This window comes from Crotalus tigris, unplaced genomic scaffold, assembly GCF_016545835.1.
Source record: "Crotalus tigris isolate CLP2741 ecotype Arizona unplaced genomic scaffold, ASM1654583v1 scf7180000024302.2721777, whole genome shotgun sequence".
In the NCBI taxonomy this organism is placed as follows: domain Eukaryota; kingdom Metazoa; phylum Chordata; class Lepidosauria; order Squamata; family Viperidae; genus Crotalus; species Crotalus tigris.
The window spans coordinates 2,205,215-2,221,160 of NW_024100474.1; the positions used below are offsets into that span (position 1 = coordinate 2,205,215).

Genomic DNA, 15,946 nt, shown 5'->3' on the forward strand with positions numbered 1-15,946 from the left:
CTCTAGGACAGCAACTGATAAAATATGATTGTAATGGTTTCTTGCAGCTGGTCTTACTCAAATGCTGGCTCCTCTCTGAAGTAGCTTTGAGAATTTTCTAACCTTTGGAAACCTCTGGAAAATCAGAGCAAGAAATTTGGAATTCAGGCAACCCTACATATATTAATTTTAAAATTGTCAATCTAAAATGAAATCATAGTTCTCTGCCACCTATTCCCATCACTACTGAGCTGTGCAAAAATAAATGATGACTTTGCTCTTATTGAGGAACTTTTTAAAAAAGTCTCTTCTCTTATTGTAAAAATAATTCTCATTATTTTACAGATGCAGCAGCAAAAGATAGAAACACACAGAAATGCTTACAGCAATGGACAGTAATAGTGTAAAGGCAGAAAATAAATTTATTTTGAAATTATCTCACAAGTTGTTGGAAATACACGCCGGTCATCGGTCCTGATCAGCTCCAGCTAGTATAGGCAGTGAGGAGTATAACTTAAACTGAAGGGGCACCGATTCCCCAGGCACAATAAAGAATGAAATAAGGTTTTTTTGTCCCCCTTGTTCCTTTCTTCCCAGCCTTTCTTCCCTTGAAGAAAAACTGCATCACTGTAATCATTAGTCTAACCTAGGTGTAAATTAGCCAGGCATTTCCAGCAAAAAGAGGAAGAAAGTATCAAGAGAGAACAATGTACATTTTAGCCAACTGTGCAACTGAGACTGAGATGCAAAGCAATCTTATCCCACCTCCTTCCCTCCAATGCCATTAAGCATTTCAATCCTCAAAGTGTATTAATCACACTGGACTCTTGGGGAAAATTTTGGTTTATATAATACCATGCATATTTATTCTTGCTTATACAAGTTCTGCACCTTGTCACCCATTGAAAAGACCCCATATGACCACTAGACTAGTCTGTTGACTAGATCTCAGCCAGTTTTCTTCACTACATGGATGAAATAGCATGGGCCAGGCTTCTGGCCTAGTGTGTAAGGCTTGAAGTCTCCCAGGACTGTGTGTTCACATTGGCCTTGAAATGCATTTTTCAATAGTTCTGTGAAAGGCTCCAGACGATGAGGATAATAAGAAAGACGGAACTGACTGATAAAAGAGAAAATTTGTGTTAATATCTAAGTAACAAAAGCATGAAGATATTAATACAGCAATGTAAGGAACTTGGCTATCTCTCTTTCCACTTGTTCAGAAAGATTAATTTATCCATGATCCTTTGAGGATTCTAGTCAAAAAGAATGCTGCAAATCAAAATTACTGTACTTTGAGATGGTTTTTAATTAAGAAAACAATACTTTTTATTAAGTATGGAATCTTATTCTCTGCTTGTATCAGTAGAAATCAAGAAATATTAACTTACATACCAGAAGGTCCAAACTCAATGTATATATGTTGTTTCATAAGATTAGGTAGAGTTAATCTGTTAATTTGATGGTTTTAGAGGTGACCAGATCTCTGAGGCCCTCTCATGGATAGGTACAGTATAGTATGTAAAGTAATTAAAAGACCTAGCTGTTTCCCAGGCATTGAGTCAGGCAGGTAGATGAGCCCTTTTTATTGATGTGAGATTATTATTTATCCTATGGCACTGGGAGTTTATGTGTGGTGGATTTTCTGTTTTAATCTTTATTAGATGCCCAGATTCACTTGTATGAGATCAGTAGCTCTGCAAATTAAACACCTTGTTTGTTTCCCTGAAAATAAGCTCTACCCCGAAAATAAGCCCTAGCTTGTTTTTGGGGGATAGGCCTAATATAAGCCTTACCCCGAAAATAAGCCTTAGTTTTGAGGTGAGGCACACGTTTAAAAATCAAGTTAAGGTGGGGGCAGGGGGTGGAGCTGTCCCACGCGCCCTGCACCTGCTTACCTTACTGGTAGGACTGCCATAGGCAAGCCTCCCATGCCCTGAAACTTGTCGTGTCGCATGGCTCATTGCACCATTGCTGCTGGTCACGGGAGGAGGTTGTGCAGCGCTTCGGGCCATTGCTGCCGCTCACGGCCGGATGCCATGTGATGCTTTGGACCATTTGTAGGAGGCCACAAGGTGCATCGGGCTGTTGCTGCAGTCACGGCAGCACACTGCAGGATCCTGCCATGAGTGGCACCAACGACCCAAAGCACAATGCGACCTCCTGCAAATGGCTCAAAGCACTGTGCAGCCTCCTGCCGCAACTGGCAGTACTGGCATGAAGCACCATGCGGTGTCCTGCCACAACTGGCGACACTGGTGCAATGCGCCACGGTGTCTGGATGCAAGTGGTGGCAAGTGGCAGCAGCGCGACAGGTGTCGTGCCTCTTTTTGAGGCAAAAAAAAAAAGTAAGACCAGGACTTATTTTCAGGGAAACACAGTAAATAAATGCTCTAACCTGTTTGCTCTAACCCTATGCCAAATGGTTAGTTGTGCTAAACCTGGTTATCAGTGGAGATGCAATAATCATGGGTTCTAAGAGAACATACCTTAAGTCTGAATCTCCATCACTGCCTTGATGTGGGATCTGTACCGTGTAGTCCAATGTCACCATATTTGGTTTGTTATTCACAAGGAGAACCGAGGTAGTAATGTCCTTGGTTAAATCACTCTTGAGAAAGAAAGATACAGGAAATAATTAGTTATCTATGTTTATGTTTTTCTGCATTTGTTTCTCGGTGGCTTGTTCACTATGTTAAGCCAGCTCAGATTGCAGAACAACACTGGTGCCATTTATATCCTACTTTTCTCTCTATTCTGTTTAAGTAAAAAGACAAATTCGTGACATTGCTTGTTCCTCTTCCTTCTAATTGTATCATAATATGCACTCTGCCTATAGGCAGTTGATTACTTATTGCTCAACTATACTTGTGCTATTTTTAATTAACATTCCTCTGGAGAAAAAAGTACTATGTGTTGTAGTTGTAGTATAGTAGTAATAATAGCACAATGCTGCTATAGAAAAGTGGTGGCTGGAGATTCTCAATTTTGATCTTTGCATTGCCAACAGGCTTATATTAGGGATCAGCCTCAACAACGTCGACTAACATTTTATGGTTGGAGCCAAATATCTAATTCCAATCTCTAAAGCTCATGACTGGGATGAGAGATTTTTTACTGTCTATTAGATTCACGCCTTCATGAGCCCTGTAATAACCTTGCTATCTACATTTGACTCTACAATGTTCTCAGTTGAGCAGCTTCATATGTGATGGTATGGATATATTGAGATCTCAATGTTTGGAAGGGATATGAGACTAGAAAACTATTAGCTAATAATTTAATTAGCAATTAAAAAGAATATATATCCTATACGAAAAAGCTTCCTATACAGGTAATCCCCGAGTTATGAGCGTTCACTTAACGCCTGTTCAAAGTTATGTGATGAGCGCCCCCTAGTTTTACGAGCAAGTCCCGAAGTTATGATTATTGCAGCACCATGGCAGTTGTTCGCCCTTACGAGCGACTGCAGTGGTTCTACAACATTCACCCTTGTTATTCCACCCCTGCCCCGGGTCTCCCTAGGCACCAGGCCTTCAATACTCACCCTGCAAAGATTGAGATCCTTCGCTTTCTTGGATGCTCCAGACCTTCGGTGCATTTGCAGAGAATGGAGGCCTAAAGTAACGCAAGATCATGCGAGATCAGTGGGGTGAGATCACACGCTACTGATCTCACATGATCTCATGGTACTTTAGGCCTCTGTTCTCTGCAACGGAGAATAGAACCGAAGCTGGGGGACGCTTCCATGTGCCTCCGGAGGCTGGATCAGGGCTCCAGAGGCCTTTTTCAGGCTGCTGCGGCCCAGATCTAAGGCCAGGGGAGACTTCTGCGTTCCCCCTGCAGCTCAATCCAGCCTCCAGAGGCTTTTCCAGGCTGCTGCTGCCTGGATTTGAGTCTGGGGTGTGTGTGTGCGCAGTAGTATTTCCCCGCCTCAAATCCGGTCGGCAGCAGGAACCACAGCACAGAGGAGACGGATCTTTTCCAGGTGAGTCTGGCACGGCAGGAAGGGAAGGGGAAGCATGCGGTATCTTAGTGGGTCGTGGAGGCCTTGGGGGCCTGTTCCAGCACCAGGCCCTCCATGGCCTTCCCCACCCTGAGATACCTCATATTTGCTTAATGAGCTGTGTGCGTTATAACAAGCAAGGAAGTGATCTCGTACCTCGAACGAGATTCACTTGAGTTTTCGAGTTACAAGTGGAATGGGCAGGCTCCATTACACTCGTAACTTGAGGACTACCTGTATGTCTATTCCAATGCTATCTATTCGGATGCAGCAGTGCTTTGATGTCACAGAAGTCCATGTTCAGATGCTTTTAATTGGAGACTACAATATATGCTCTGCTAACTAATTATTCCCACCCAGCTCTGAAAAAATAGTGAAGAATTAACAGGTTAAACAGAATCTCTGGAAGCAACACGGGCAGATTTCCTTCTCCATCTCTCTTGCAATATTATGAATACTAGACTATCTAAACTAAGTCAGATAGCTTGATGTGGTCTGATTCTGCCTGACAGATTTCCTTTATATCTACCTGAAAAGTATTTTTAAAGGGTTACATTGAAATAAATGGCACTGTACTATAAAAGGTTACCTTACTATTATAATTAGCTCTGATAAGCTATAAAAATGTTTTTGCTGTTTTAAGATGTTTTAACATCACTGTCACAAAAGGTTAGGCAGAGTTCATTTCCAGCATTACCTTGTAGTAGATATTCTTCCCAGGAGGGGCGCAACCTGTTTCCAAGATGTAGTCGTAATTACGGTGATCAATGACAAGAATGCCACCTGGACGGACCATGCTGGCAATATTCCTAAGAGCCTGTTTATGAACACCCTGGTCACCTAGGGATGGATACAAAATTTGAATTAATTTTTTTCCTGTTCCCTTTAGATTGCTGTTTCCCTTTAAACCAGGGAAACCTCTGGCTATCCTGGGCGTTTTTGTTTGTTGATTAACAAAGTAATAACACCTAAATTATGGGTATTAGTGCACTCAGATAATGAAATATTTTTATTTAAGAAATGTAACAAAAACCCCACTACCCTTACAGCTATCCCTTTGCACCCCAAAGCTAGTTTTCTGGAGATCCCCTTGCCCAAAACATTACAGCATTGCTGTAATAGAGAGCATGTGGCTTGTATCATCTGTTCTTCACATAGTTTTTAGATGTGAAGTTAGAATCTGGTAAATTCATTTTTTTCAATTTACAAATTCAGTACAGGTAGTCCTCAATTTACAACAGTTCGTTTAATGACCATTCGAAATTACAATGGCAATGAAAAAAGTAATTTATAACCAGTTTTCACATTTACGACCATAGTATCCCCATGGTCATGTGATCAAAATTCAAGTGCTGGGCAACTGGCTCATCGTTATGACAATTGCTGTGTCCTGTGATCACCTTTTGTGACCTTCTTACAAGCAGAGTCCATGGGGAAGCCAGATTCACTTAACAGCAGTTTGACTAATTTAACAACTACAGCGATTCATTTAACTGGGGCAAGGAAGGTTGTAAAATGGGGCAAACTCACTTAACAAATGTTTCACTTAGCAGCAGAAAGTTTGGCTCAATTGTGGTTGTAAACTGAGGACTACCCATACTGAAATTTAGATTATCAATTCCCCTCCAGCACTAGCCTAGAAGGAAAAAATACAAAATGTAATGGATCCAAAAATGCTTGAAATTTGGATAGAATCTGCAAACTAAAATATCTCCTATCATCATATCCATATCAGGAAGAATATTAAACCACTTGTTTTCCCTAGTTAAACTGATGTAATTTTCAACACAATTTTTGAATGTAAACAGATTATGTGAAAAAAATAAGAATTTTATCATAGCATAAAATCCAGCAATTAGTTCTTCTTTAGTATTTAAAGAATTACTTATCACTTTAAATAAATAAAAATGCTAGTATTTTTTTATTTAAATTCAAAGTAAATTTCTATGTAGACTAAGGAAAAATCTCAGATTATCCTTTTCTATAGCACTGGCAATCCAACAGACCTCTGTATGACAATCTTTTGACATTCACCTTTAAAATCTGGAAGATGGGCAAAAGAATTCCCTAAGCAGATGACAGCATCAAAGCCTTCACCCGGTTTCTGTAGATCCTGTGGCAAGGTGAGCCAGTTAGCCTCTTCAATTACTGCAGAACAGAAAAGCACACTTTATATAATTTATGCTTCCTTGTCATGCCTTGCTCTATTTAAGTAAGAAAAGATGTTATGTTTCCAGTACCAAAGGGAAGTGATAATCATCAACTTGCCACCCTAGTTCATATAATATGCTAAACCTGTGGTATTACATGACTTTAACATTATATCTTATACATAATGGTTTGTGGTTTAATATATTGTATGAACTGAACCAGTAAAGTTCACACAATATTAAGCTAACCTAACACTTTAAAATGTGACTCTTCAGGAAAGTCTGTTATGAAACAGCTTGTCCCATATAAAAAAATAATAATCCTCACTTTTCCCCTTCCATTCCGTTCCCATCAAAGAAAACTTACTTCCTGAAGTCTTACTGTTACTAGAATAAATAGCTAAGAAAGAAATACTGAGCTTTCTATAGCATGCTGGGTTTGTGAATGTTTTAGTGGCACTTTGCACATGTGCTAGTAGTCATCTGTGTTAAGGGCTGCTTCTATCCAGAAATTTCTGATCATTGTAAAATTGTTGTAACTATTATGGGCCATTTCCAACCACCATCAAGCTTTTCCTATATAACTTTCTGATTCTTCTGTGGACTTGTATTTTTGATGCTTCTGCAAATTTCATTAATTACCACATGACTCTGTTGCTGGGATCATAAAGGAAATAATCTTGGGTTTGTCCTTGAGCTAATTCATTTTTATTAGATTCTGTAACTCAGTGTTGCTTGTTGCAAACTTACTATGCTAAAAGTAATTATTTTGGGTTACAGTAGACAGACACTGATCCAGAGGGAATGGCAAGAGCTATTGGTCCACAGACCAAACTAAAACCTAAAACCGGTCAAAAAGCTGGAAGATTGCTGCCAGATTATGGCCAAGGAGAAATTCATATACATTTTAATATTTTCAAGTTATTTTTGGAGACTATGACTTCAAAGATAATCCTCAAAATCATAGGCATTATGTACAGCTTTAATTAAGTGTTAAGGAAAATTGTAAAGAGTTTCTTAAATGCTTGTCTCATCCAGGCAAGACATTAGGAGTATCAGAATTTCTACACCTTTTCAGCCATCTCTAAAATGGTTCTGGCTCTTCTGCTTACCAAATTAACCAATCTTAAACTATTGGCACATGAGTAATACTTGTGGAGGAGATTTAAAGGTATGCACACATGTGTCAAAGCAGTCAGGGTACATTGGAAGTACGTCAACCTGATGCCTCCAAATGTTGGCAACTTGTTCCAAAAGGTTAGGAAAGTGTGTTATAAAGCAGGGGTCTGCAACCTTGACAACTTTGAGACTTGTGGACTTCAGCTCCCAGAAGAGCTGGCTGAGAATTCTGGAAGCTGAAGTCCACAAGTCTTAAAGTTGTCAAGGTTGCAGACCCCTGCTATAAAGGACACAGGCAATAGAGTCATAATTTCATGGACCAATTTTCAGAAGGCCAAATTAGTTTTAATTCTTGCGTGTTTATGAATGAAGATTAATAAATTCCAGTAGCAAATTATAAAGCCTTGACTGGGGTGAGGAACCATCTATTCCCCACGGTACCCTACAGGCACCTCTTTCACCTGCATTCCAAATATGTCAGCAGAGAGCACATTATAGCATTGGCATTCTGGCAGCTGCTCCAACAGCACTGATCAAATTTCATCATGCTCTTCTTGTCAAGACATACATTTACTGCTAATTTAAACATAGCCTGGAAAAGATGCTCAAATACTGTTGTTGGAAATATTCAGATTGCAATAGAGTAAGGGCCTAGGACAAGAACTCAGACCTGTTTTTACATGGGGCTAAGATGCTGATCAAGTTAACACTTCAGATTCCAACTAGCACAATATACAGAAATGTTAAATAGTAGACATGTTTATGTAATGATCGGAGAGTGCATTAATGATAGATATATCCCATGTGAACTGTATCATGTACTAGGTATGAGAAAAGTGCCAAAATAAGAGAATTCAAGCACTGGTACATATCAATAACAAATGATGTCAAGTCATGCTAAGGGTTATAAAAATATATGGGCCCTTGGGAGTCATCAGACAGAATGAGCATTTTATATTAGCATTGTGCTTCAATTCTGAAACTCAAAACTGGCCTGGCTGGCTAAACTTTAAATTGTGAAGGTACGCAAGGGTGTGTAAATAATTGAGCTTTTAACTAAGAACAATAAAAACAGTAAATGTGAATTTGTTTCTACATGTTTGGATCTCTGATTAAAAAAGAACAGCATGAGAAGCACTTTCGATCCCGGAGTCTGACACAGATCCCAGTCTAGCGATTTTGGGAACAGACCAAAATGTAGCACCTAACTACTGTTTTTTCTACATTCAGACTCTGCCTTGGAACTAATAAAAATGTTTTAATAGTTTGCTGTCAGCGGGATATGAATCAATTAAGAATACATGACTATAGACTTCCAAAGCTAATATTCTCTAGATTTGTTGGACCAAAAGTCCCAGAATTCTACAGGTTACAATCCAACATATCTGGGGTACATCAAATTGGGGAGGGCAATCAGTTAATATTCTTAAACCAAAAGTTAAGAGTACCCCAATGATCAAACGGATCTTCTTTTCGACGGTTCCATCGCTCCTTCAAGGCGTATTTGAGCATTTTGTCACTGGCATCTACACTGGTGACACTAAATCCTTCTTCAACCAACATAATGGAATCCACACTGCGCCAGAAATGGAGAGAGAAAATGATTTCCAGGTACTCTTTGAGGGATGAGATCTGAAGTAAACTATTTTTCAGATTAACTCAGCATAATAAACCCCTCCACTTACGTTAGCAATTAATTTTAGTAGTTCGAGGAAAAAAGTCACCCATGAAAGTCAGGGCAATGGCTCCTATACTATATAAAAATCCTTTCCTAAGGCTGCATACACAGTATTGCCTACATGTATCTCTCTTAATAAATAAAAAATACCTGCACATATTCACTTAAAATCTATGGCGAAGAGAAATTCAATATTCTCTCCCTTCTGAAACAGCAAAGATAAGTATGTTCTTAAAACAAAGTATATTTGTGGGAATGATTCCTCTGGTTTTATTTTTCTCATCTCTGCCCTTTTACTATATTATTACTTGTTAAATGGTCATCTTGATTAACACAGCAAGGAATTACATGCATTCCACAATCCTTGTCAACTGAATCAAGAAGGCCTGAGTGTAATTTCAAGTCTGACCAAGCTCAGGTTAGGCAAATGAACCATAGAAAATCATTCAGAAAACAGGAATGGACAATGATAACCATCGTGATGGAATTGAAATGTGCCATAAATGTAACTTGTGATTACTTAAATCCACATCCAAATATAGTGGATATAAGATAATCATACTTAAAAATATCAACAGGTTGTAATGAATTAAGTCCATACTCAAAGAAGAAATGGTAAATGGTTTTTTATTTTGCTTTTCTTGTATATTCCTGCAAAGGCTTCAGGCAGCTAACAATGTTACAATAACAATCTTAGGCATTTAAAAAAAATAAAAGATAAAAATCTGTAAAATATAAATGTTATGTGCCCTCCAAACCGACCTTCACTTACAGCACAAACTCCTACTGTGACAAACAGAAAAGGTAGGTCATCAACATTTTTCTCATGTTTAAGAGGGATGAAGCTGACTAGATCTTAGGAGGTTCCAAAGAGTGGGAGCAGCTAATGAAAAAACCCTTCCAAGGTCTATCATGTGACATCCTCATAGGGATGAGATCCAGAGGAAGTTGATCCTATTTGATCTTATTGCGTGAACTGATAAATATAGAATGTGGTCCCTCAGACAATCAAGTCGAATCAAATTTGCTCAGGATAACAAACGGCAACCCATGCAGCTCCTCGAAGCAGCAAAGTCATCCAGGAAAATTGGGATACCCCCATCATATCTGGGCTGTTGGGTTCTGCACCAGTGGTAACATCCAAATGCTCTTCAAGGGCACTTCTTTGAACAGCACTTTCCAAATGGAGGTGAATGACGTAGATTCTTGTGATCCATGGTCACAATTGGCACACAAATGCAAAACCCTTCTAGCCACATCTATCACCTGTTCTTCCAGCAGTAACTGGGACTGTAGGAGGACCGCCAAATTGCAAACCACCATTCAGATTTAGAGATAGAATTTCTCAGAAATCATCAGTACCCAAACTAAAATCACTCCATGTTGAAGGAATTCATTTAGAATCTATTTTTCCCATCTGCACCTGATAGCACTGGATCAGCACTTTTGATGCATTTATTTTATTAACAAGCACTGGATCAGTACCATCACTTGTTCAAGCCAGGGACAAGATGTATCAGCAGCAGCATACTGATGATATCAAAACTTATATCAACAGATTATTCCCCCCCCATGTAGATATTAAAAAGGAGTGAAGAGAGGAGAAAACCCTGAGGCACTTCACAAAATAGCAGCCTTAGAGATCACTCCTCTCTTACCGATACTGATTAAAACTATCCCTTCAGAAAAGAAAGCCACCATAAAGATAATGTCCCTCCCATACCAATCCCTTAGGAATGGACCACAGATATCTTAGCTGATGGTTTTGAAAGTCACTGAGAGATCAAGGAGGACAAAGACAGTTGAACCTTGCCCCAATGACTGCACAAGCATGACCAGTTCAGTTTCCTGCTGTATCCTGGCCTGAAATCTGACTGCCCAGTGTTCAAATAATCTGCTTCCTCTAGGGTTTTCTGCAGTTGCTAGGCCACAACTTTCTTAATGATTATTTCTTAAAAAGGAATGTTAGAGACAAATTCTAAGTTGTCCAAAATGGATTGAGAGACTTCATGAGTAGGAGGTACATCAAGCTTCCTTCAGAGTTGACTGAATCCTCCCTTCTCAACAAAATATTCATTACTGCTCAAATTTAACCTCCAAAAGCTCATCCAAAAGCCTTAAGCAGACATGAGGCAGAAAACCCAGTTGGAAGTAGCAGAATTAGCACTTATTTGGAACCCCTATAGGCCTATAAATGCCTATTTTATCACCCCCTGAATATTCTTAAGACTGCCTAAGAATATTCAGCAGCACCTATTCTGCAAGTTTTCAAGTTTTTGCATTACTGTACAATTATTTCACACATTTAAACCCATAAATATAAAAAGGGAAACAAACAAATGTACTAGATGATTCACACTAGAACAGGCATGTCAAACTGCCGGCCCACGGGCCGGATGAGTCATGATGAAACCATGCCCACCCCATTCCCAGCAATGGGGAAAAAGTCGCAATACGTCGCACGACATCATGTGATGTCATGAGTTTGACATGCCTGCACTAGAAGATTAAACTTCCAAGTTGCCCACCTTGACACAGACCTACTGATGCTTCTGTTTGTACAGAAATATGTTCAACTCACATTCTGTTTACATTAACTTGTCTTGCGAAGGCTGGCCATATCATGAGGCAAAGTTGAGGTAGTTATCTCAGGCCAATTTTAGCTGGAAGGGCAGTAAATTGTTAATATTTGATGTATTAATCAAGTATAGATGGGGAAAAGCAGCAATGTTTACAGGAATTTCCATGTGTCCAAATATCTCTGGACTTGGAGGAAGGAATAGAAACTCTTTTTTCAGCCAGCAAAATATCTTGGGCAGCCTAATCTATTCCCGCACTACAGCTGGTTAAAAAGTGCATTCTAATTATGTATTAAGAGTATAATAAAATAAATATGTCAAACTATTCCTATTTTTGGAAAATATTGCTTATATATGCACATAAAGTAGAAAAACAGGTAATAAGAGAGAAAGCTCCTAAATGCAATAGTTGCATTAGGTATTATTTTCAAATTATTATTTCTATAGACATTTTAGTCATTAGGCTTCAGCATGATGCAATCATAGGTCTTTAATCTGAAGACAGCCTAAGGCTCCAAACAAGCCTTAGTAATTTGTGGAAAAGAATCACCCAAGCTTATGCCAAAGTCTTTGGAATGCCACAAAACTCCTTGATGTTATATCCTTGATTCTAATTGTTCTGCTCTGAGTAATGGCCAAATTTGGACTCACTTCTTTCAGATACCAAAGATGATGGAACTTCTACCAGAACCCCTGACTGAGTGGGAGTTTGGAAAGGTGTGCCCTTTTAATAACAAGAACAAAAAAGTGAGTGACATCGGAAGACTAAATGCAGATCTCCCCTTTTTCCCCCCGAGGAACTGAAAGGGGTCATTCTCAAGTGAGCAAGCACTATCACCTCAGGCACAATCATTGCTGGATAACACGCAGGTGCAATTGGACACGGATCTAAGGGTTTCAACGCGCATTACGTCTGCTGTCAAGAAGCAGCGTGAAGATTCAATGGAAGCCTTACGATTCCGGATTAAATAGCACGGAACCGCAGCTACGGTGATACGCTCTATCTGCACGTTTACCACAAAAACTCCCGACGTAAGACAGGCAGGGAAGCGGCCCAGCAACATTTCTCCTCGCGACTCACCCGGTGCCGCAGGCCACGTCGAGCACCGTCTTGCAGCACTGAGCGCGCAGCAGCGACGCCAGCCAGTTCTTATACTCGGCCGTGCGGCTCCGCGTATCGCCAATGTAGAGCTGCCAGACGCGCGCCGCCCGGCCGTCCGCATATTGGTCCGGGAGCCCCTCGGCTGCCACGCCCAGCGAGCGAGTCCGGTAGATACTGTCCACCATGGCGAGGCGGGTGGCTCAGGGCGCAGGTTGTCTGACGGCTGCTCCGACCTCGTCAACGGCTCCGGATCCGCTACGCTAGAGCTGCCGCTTCCAATAATTAGGATCCCCAGCTGAACCGGCAGCCGGTCGCCAGAGGAACTCACTCCAGCCAGGGACCGCCCCTCGGCGCAGCCGACCAATCGAAAGACGGGATAGCGGACACTCCCACCCCTCCGCCCGCTGGAGAGCCATTCCTCCTCTCCCCGCCCTCCCCCTGTTCCTGAAGTTAAAGGTCTTGACCCAAGCTCGCTTCAGGTTTCTCAAGTCTTCCCAACAATATTGCCCGCCGGGTGGCTTGCATCTATGTTGGCCTTGCTGACTATAAATCATGAGAATGCTAGTTCAACATCGCTGGCAAACTACTTATGCTTATCTTGGAATCGCAGAACACCCCATAACCCAGTGCTGAGTAAACAAGCAGAGAATTATTACAGACAGAAAATCCGATAGAACAGGATATTAATACTTTAGTCAGATTTTTTTAAAAATCTGATCTATTATAAGTGATTTATGTATTTAAATTTGGATTTTGTGCTTCCACAAATGTGACAGTTGTAAAAATGTTAAAATATTTTAATAAAATATTTACTTCCCTAGTTTATATTCTGCTTTTTTTTATCAAACTCCAGGCTTAATAAATAAAAACCAACCACAAATCCATTATTAAAACTAAAATCATATAATAAAAAAACAGTTCAATATATGTCCCAGCCACAACAACCAAAAAAACCCACTACAATAGCAATAGTTACCAAGTTCCTAGAGCTTGTTGAAAAAGCTGTATTTCTCTTCTTTTTCTGAATATAACAAGAGTGAATCATTCAGAGTTTGGAGAGATCTGATTCCACACTTCTGGTTTTGAAAAGATATTCATTCTCTCCTTTAAAATGTTTTATAAAAACATTTCTTAGTTGTTGAAATTGAAAATAGAACTGGAAACAAGCTCTTCAAAATGCACAAATAACTTTCATAACTATATGCAGGAGATAACTTTTTCAAGATAATATTGCAGCTTCTGATAAAATAGACCACAGTCTACTTCAAGAGAAGTTTTGATTCCTACTGTAGTAGAGTTCTAAGTGCTCTTCATGGTTCTGGTTATTACTCTTAAAGCCCAAAGTGGCATGGAGCCAGGCTACTTGTGGGACCATCTATCCTGTCTTTTCAGTTACATTGAATGCCAGGAGGCAGGCACTATAGGGCTGGTTTTCATTTATTTGCAACTTAGTGTTGGTAGATAAATTTTACTCTATGAGGTTCAAACCCAGGAATTGAATTCATCAACTTTTGCACTTCATGCATTAGTTTTAGGAGTTATCCCTTTCAAAGCTCCTGGAGCAATGGGGAACTGCCAGAAGATTGGAAAAGAGCTGATGTGGTTCCAATCTTTAAAAGAGGTAAACAAAGTGGATCCAGGAAATTATAGACTAATCAATGTCTGGGAAAATCCTAAATAAGATAATTAAGCAGAGGATTTGTGAGCATCTAGAAGAAGAAGAAGAATAGAAGAATAGAATAGAGCTGGAAAGGACCACGTAGGTCTTCTAGTCTAGCCCCATGCTATACCTATACCATCTCAGGCAAGTGACTGTCCAGTCTCGTCTTAAAAATCTCCAGTGATGGAGCGCCCACAATTTCTGAATGCAAGCTATTTCACTGGTTAATTGTTCTCACTGTTAGGAAGTTTCTCCTTAATTCCAGGTTGCTTTTCTCTTTGATCGGTTTCCAATCATTGTTTCTTGTCTTGCCTTCTGGTGCTTTGGAGAATAATTTGACCCCCTCTTCTTTGTTGCAGCCCCTCAAATACTGGAATACTGCTATCATGTCACCCCTATTTCTTATTTTCTTTAGACTAGCCAAACCCAAGTCCTGCAGCCGTTCTTCATATGTTTTAGTCTCCAGGCCTTTGATCATCTTAGTTGCTCTTCTCTGATTTTTTTCCAAAGTCTCAACATCTTTTTTGTAGTGTGGTGACCAAAATTGATTGCAGTATTCCAGTGTGGTCTTACTAGGGTTTTATAAAGGGGTACTAATGCTTCACTTGATCTTGATTCTATCCCTCTGTTTATACGATTCAGGATTGTATTAGCTTTTTTGGCTGCTACTGCACACTGCTGGCTCATAGTCAAGTGATCGTCCACTAGGACTCCAAGGTCCCTCTCACAGTTAATGTTTTTGAGCCAGGTCTCGCCTAATCTGTACTTATACCTTTGGTTTTTCCTGCCTAAATGTAAAACCGGGCTGCCGCATACCAGCAATCAGTCCTCACAAATAAGCAAAGCCCCATCCATGGGCTGCATAAGAATTTTCAGAAAATGAAAGAATCTACCATCTGTGGGATGCAGGCAGCACACAAAACCACGCACTCTCTGGTCCGCGAAAAAACCTTTCTCCACGGAACTGGTCCCTGATGCCCAAAAGGTTGGGGACCTCTGCTATAAAGACTTGCCTTATTGAGCAGCAGCACCACCACCAGTGAGTTTCAGACAGCTTTGACAGTTTTGGCCTTCCTGAAGATCTGGTCTTTTCCCCATGAAGCCCAGCAAGTGTGTAGAGGACATATTGGTAAGATGTTTTTACAGTGGCTTCAACTTGATTGTTTTAATTGATTTCTAATTAGTTCAAGATATTTTACTTTTGGGTCATCATCCAGAGTCCCATTGGTAAATGGATGGTTATATAAATTTGTTGAATAAATAAATATACTGATTCCTTCTGCCCAACCTTTTTCCTGGGGGAGACTCGCAGCAAGGTTTCTTTATAGTCACTACCCCTTTTATTTCCTAGGAGTTCCCAAATGCAGAATTCTATGGCTGGTAAACGCCTCTGTTTTTAGAGTCTTGCCTAATTATCCTTATTGTGGGTTTAGAGTTCCATGATGCATGAAATACCCAGCGTGCCTAGGGCACAGGGTGCAGTATTTATCATCTCCATCAGCGTGCGTGTATCTCTTTCCCATACAAATGGAAATAATGCAATATAACAATATATAACAATCTCTCTCTCTCTCTCTCTCTCTCTCTCTCTCTCTCCCTCTCTCTCTCTCCTTCCCTCCCTCCCTCCCTCCCTCCCTCCCCTCCCTCCCTCTCTCTCATCTAATTTCTGATTT

At 40.2% G+C, this 15,946-nt stretch overlaps 1 protein-coding gene across 1 annotated transcript; it reads right to left on the bottom strand.

The window, feature by feature from the left end:
* Positions 1 to 378: 378 nt before the first annotated feature.
* Positions 379 to 12,956, bottom strand: GNMT (glycine N-methyltransferase). Its single transcript, XM_039324475.1, has 6 exons — positions 12,593 to 12,956; positions 8,703 to 8,830; positions 6,020 to 6,133; positions 4,683 to 4,825; positions 2,469 to 2,590; positions 379 to 1,099 (listed from the first exon to the last, which is right to left on the bottom strand). Exons 1-6 carry the CDS (start codon positions 12,796 to 12,798, stop codon positions 928 to 930), a joined length of 885 nt encoding a protein of 294 aa, XP_039180409.1. The 5' UTR covers positions 12,799 to 12,956; the 3' UTR covers positions 379 to 927.
* Between the last annotated feature and the right edge of the window lie 2,990 nt (positions 12,957 to 15,946).

What these genes read in the sequence shown, in the direction of transcription:
- GNMT (XM_039324475.1), bottom strand. Translation starts at nt 12,798, where the DNA reads ATGGTGGACAGTATCTACCGGACTCGCTCGCTGGGCGTGGCAGCCGAG. An exon ending in CCATCTTCCAGATTTTAAAG is followed by an intron (nt 4,826 to 6,019) that starts GTGAATGTCAAA and finishes ATCCATCCCTAG; the next exon opens with GTGACCAGGGTGTTCATAAA. An exon ending in GGAAGAATATCTACTACAAG is followed by an intron (nt 2,591 to 4,682) that starts GTAATGCTGGAA and finishes TTCTTTCTCAAG; the next exon opens with AGTGATTTAACCAAGGACAT.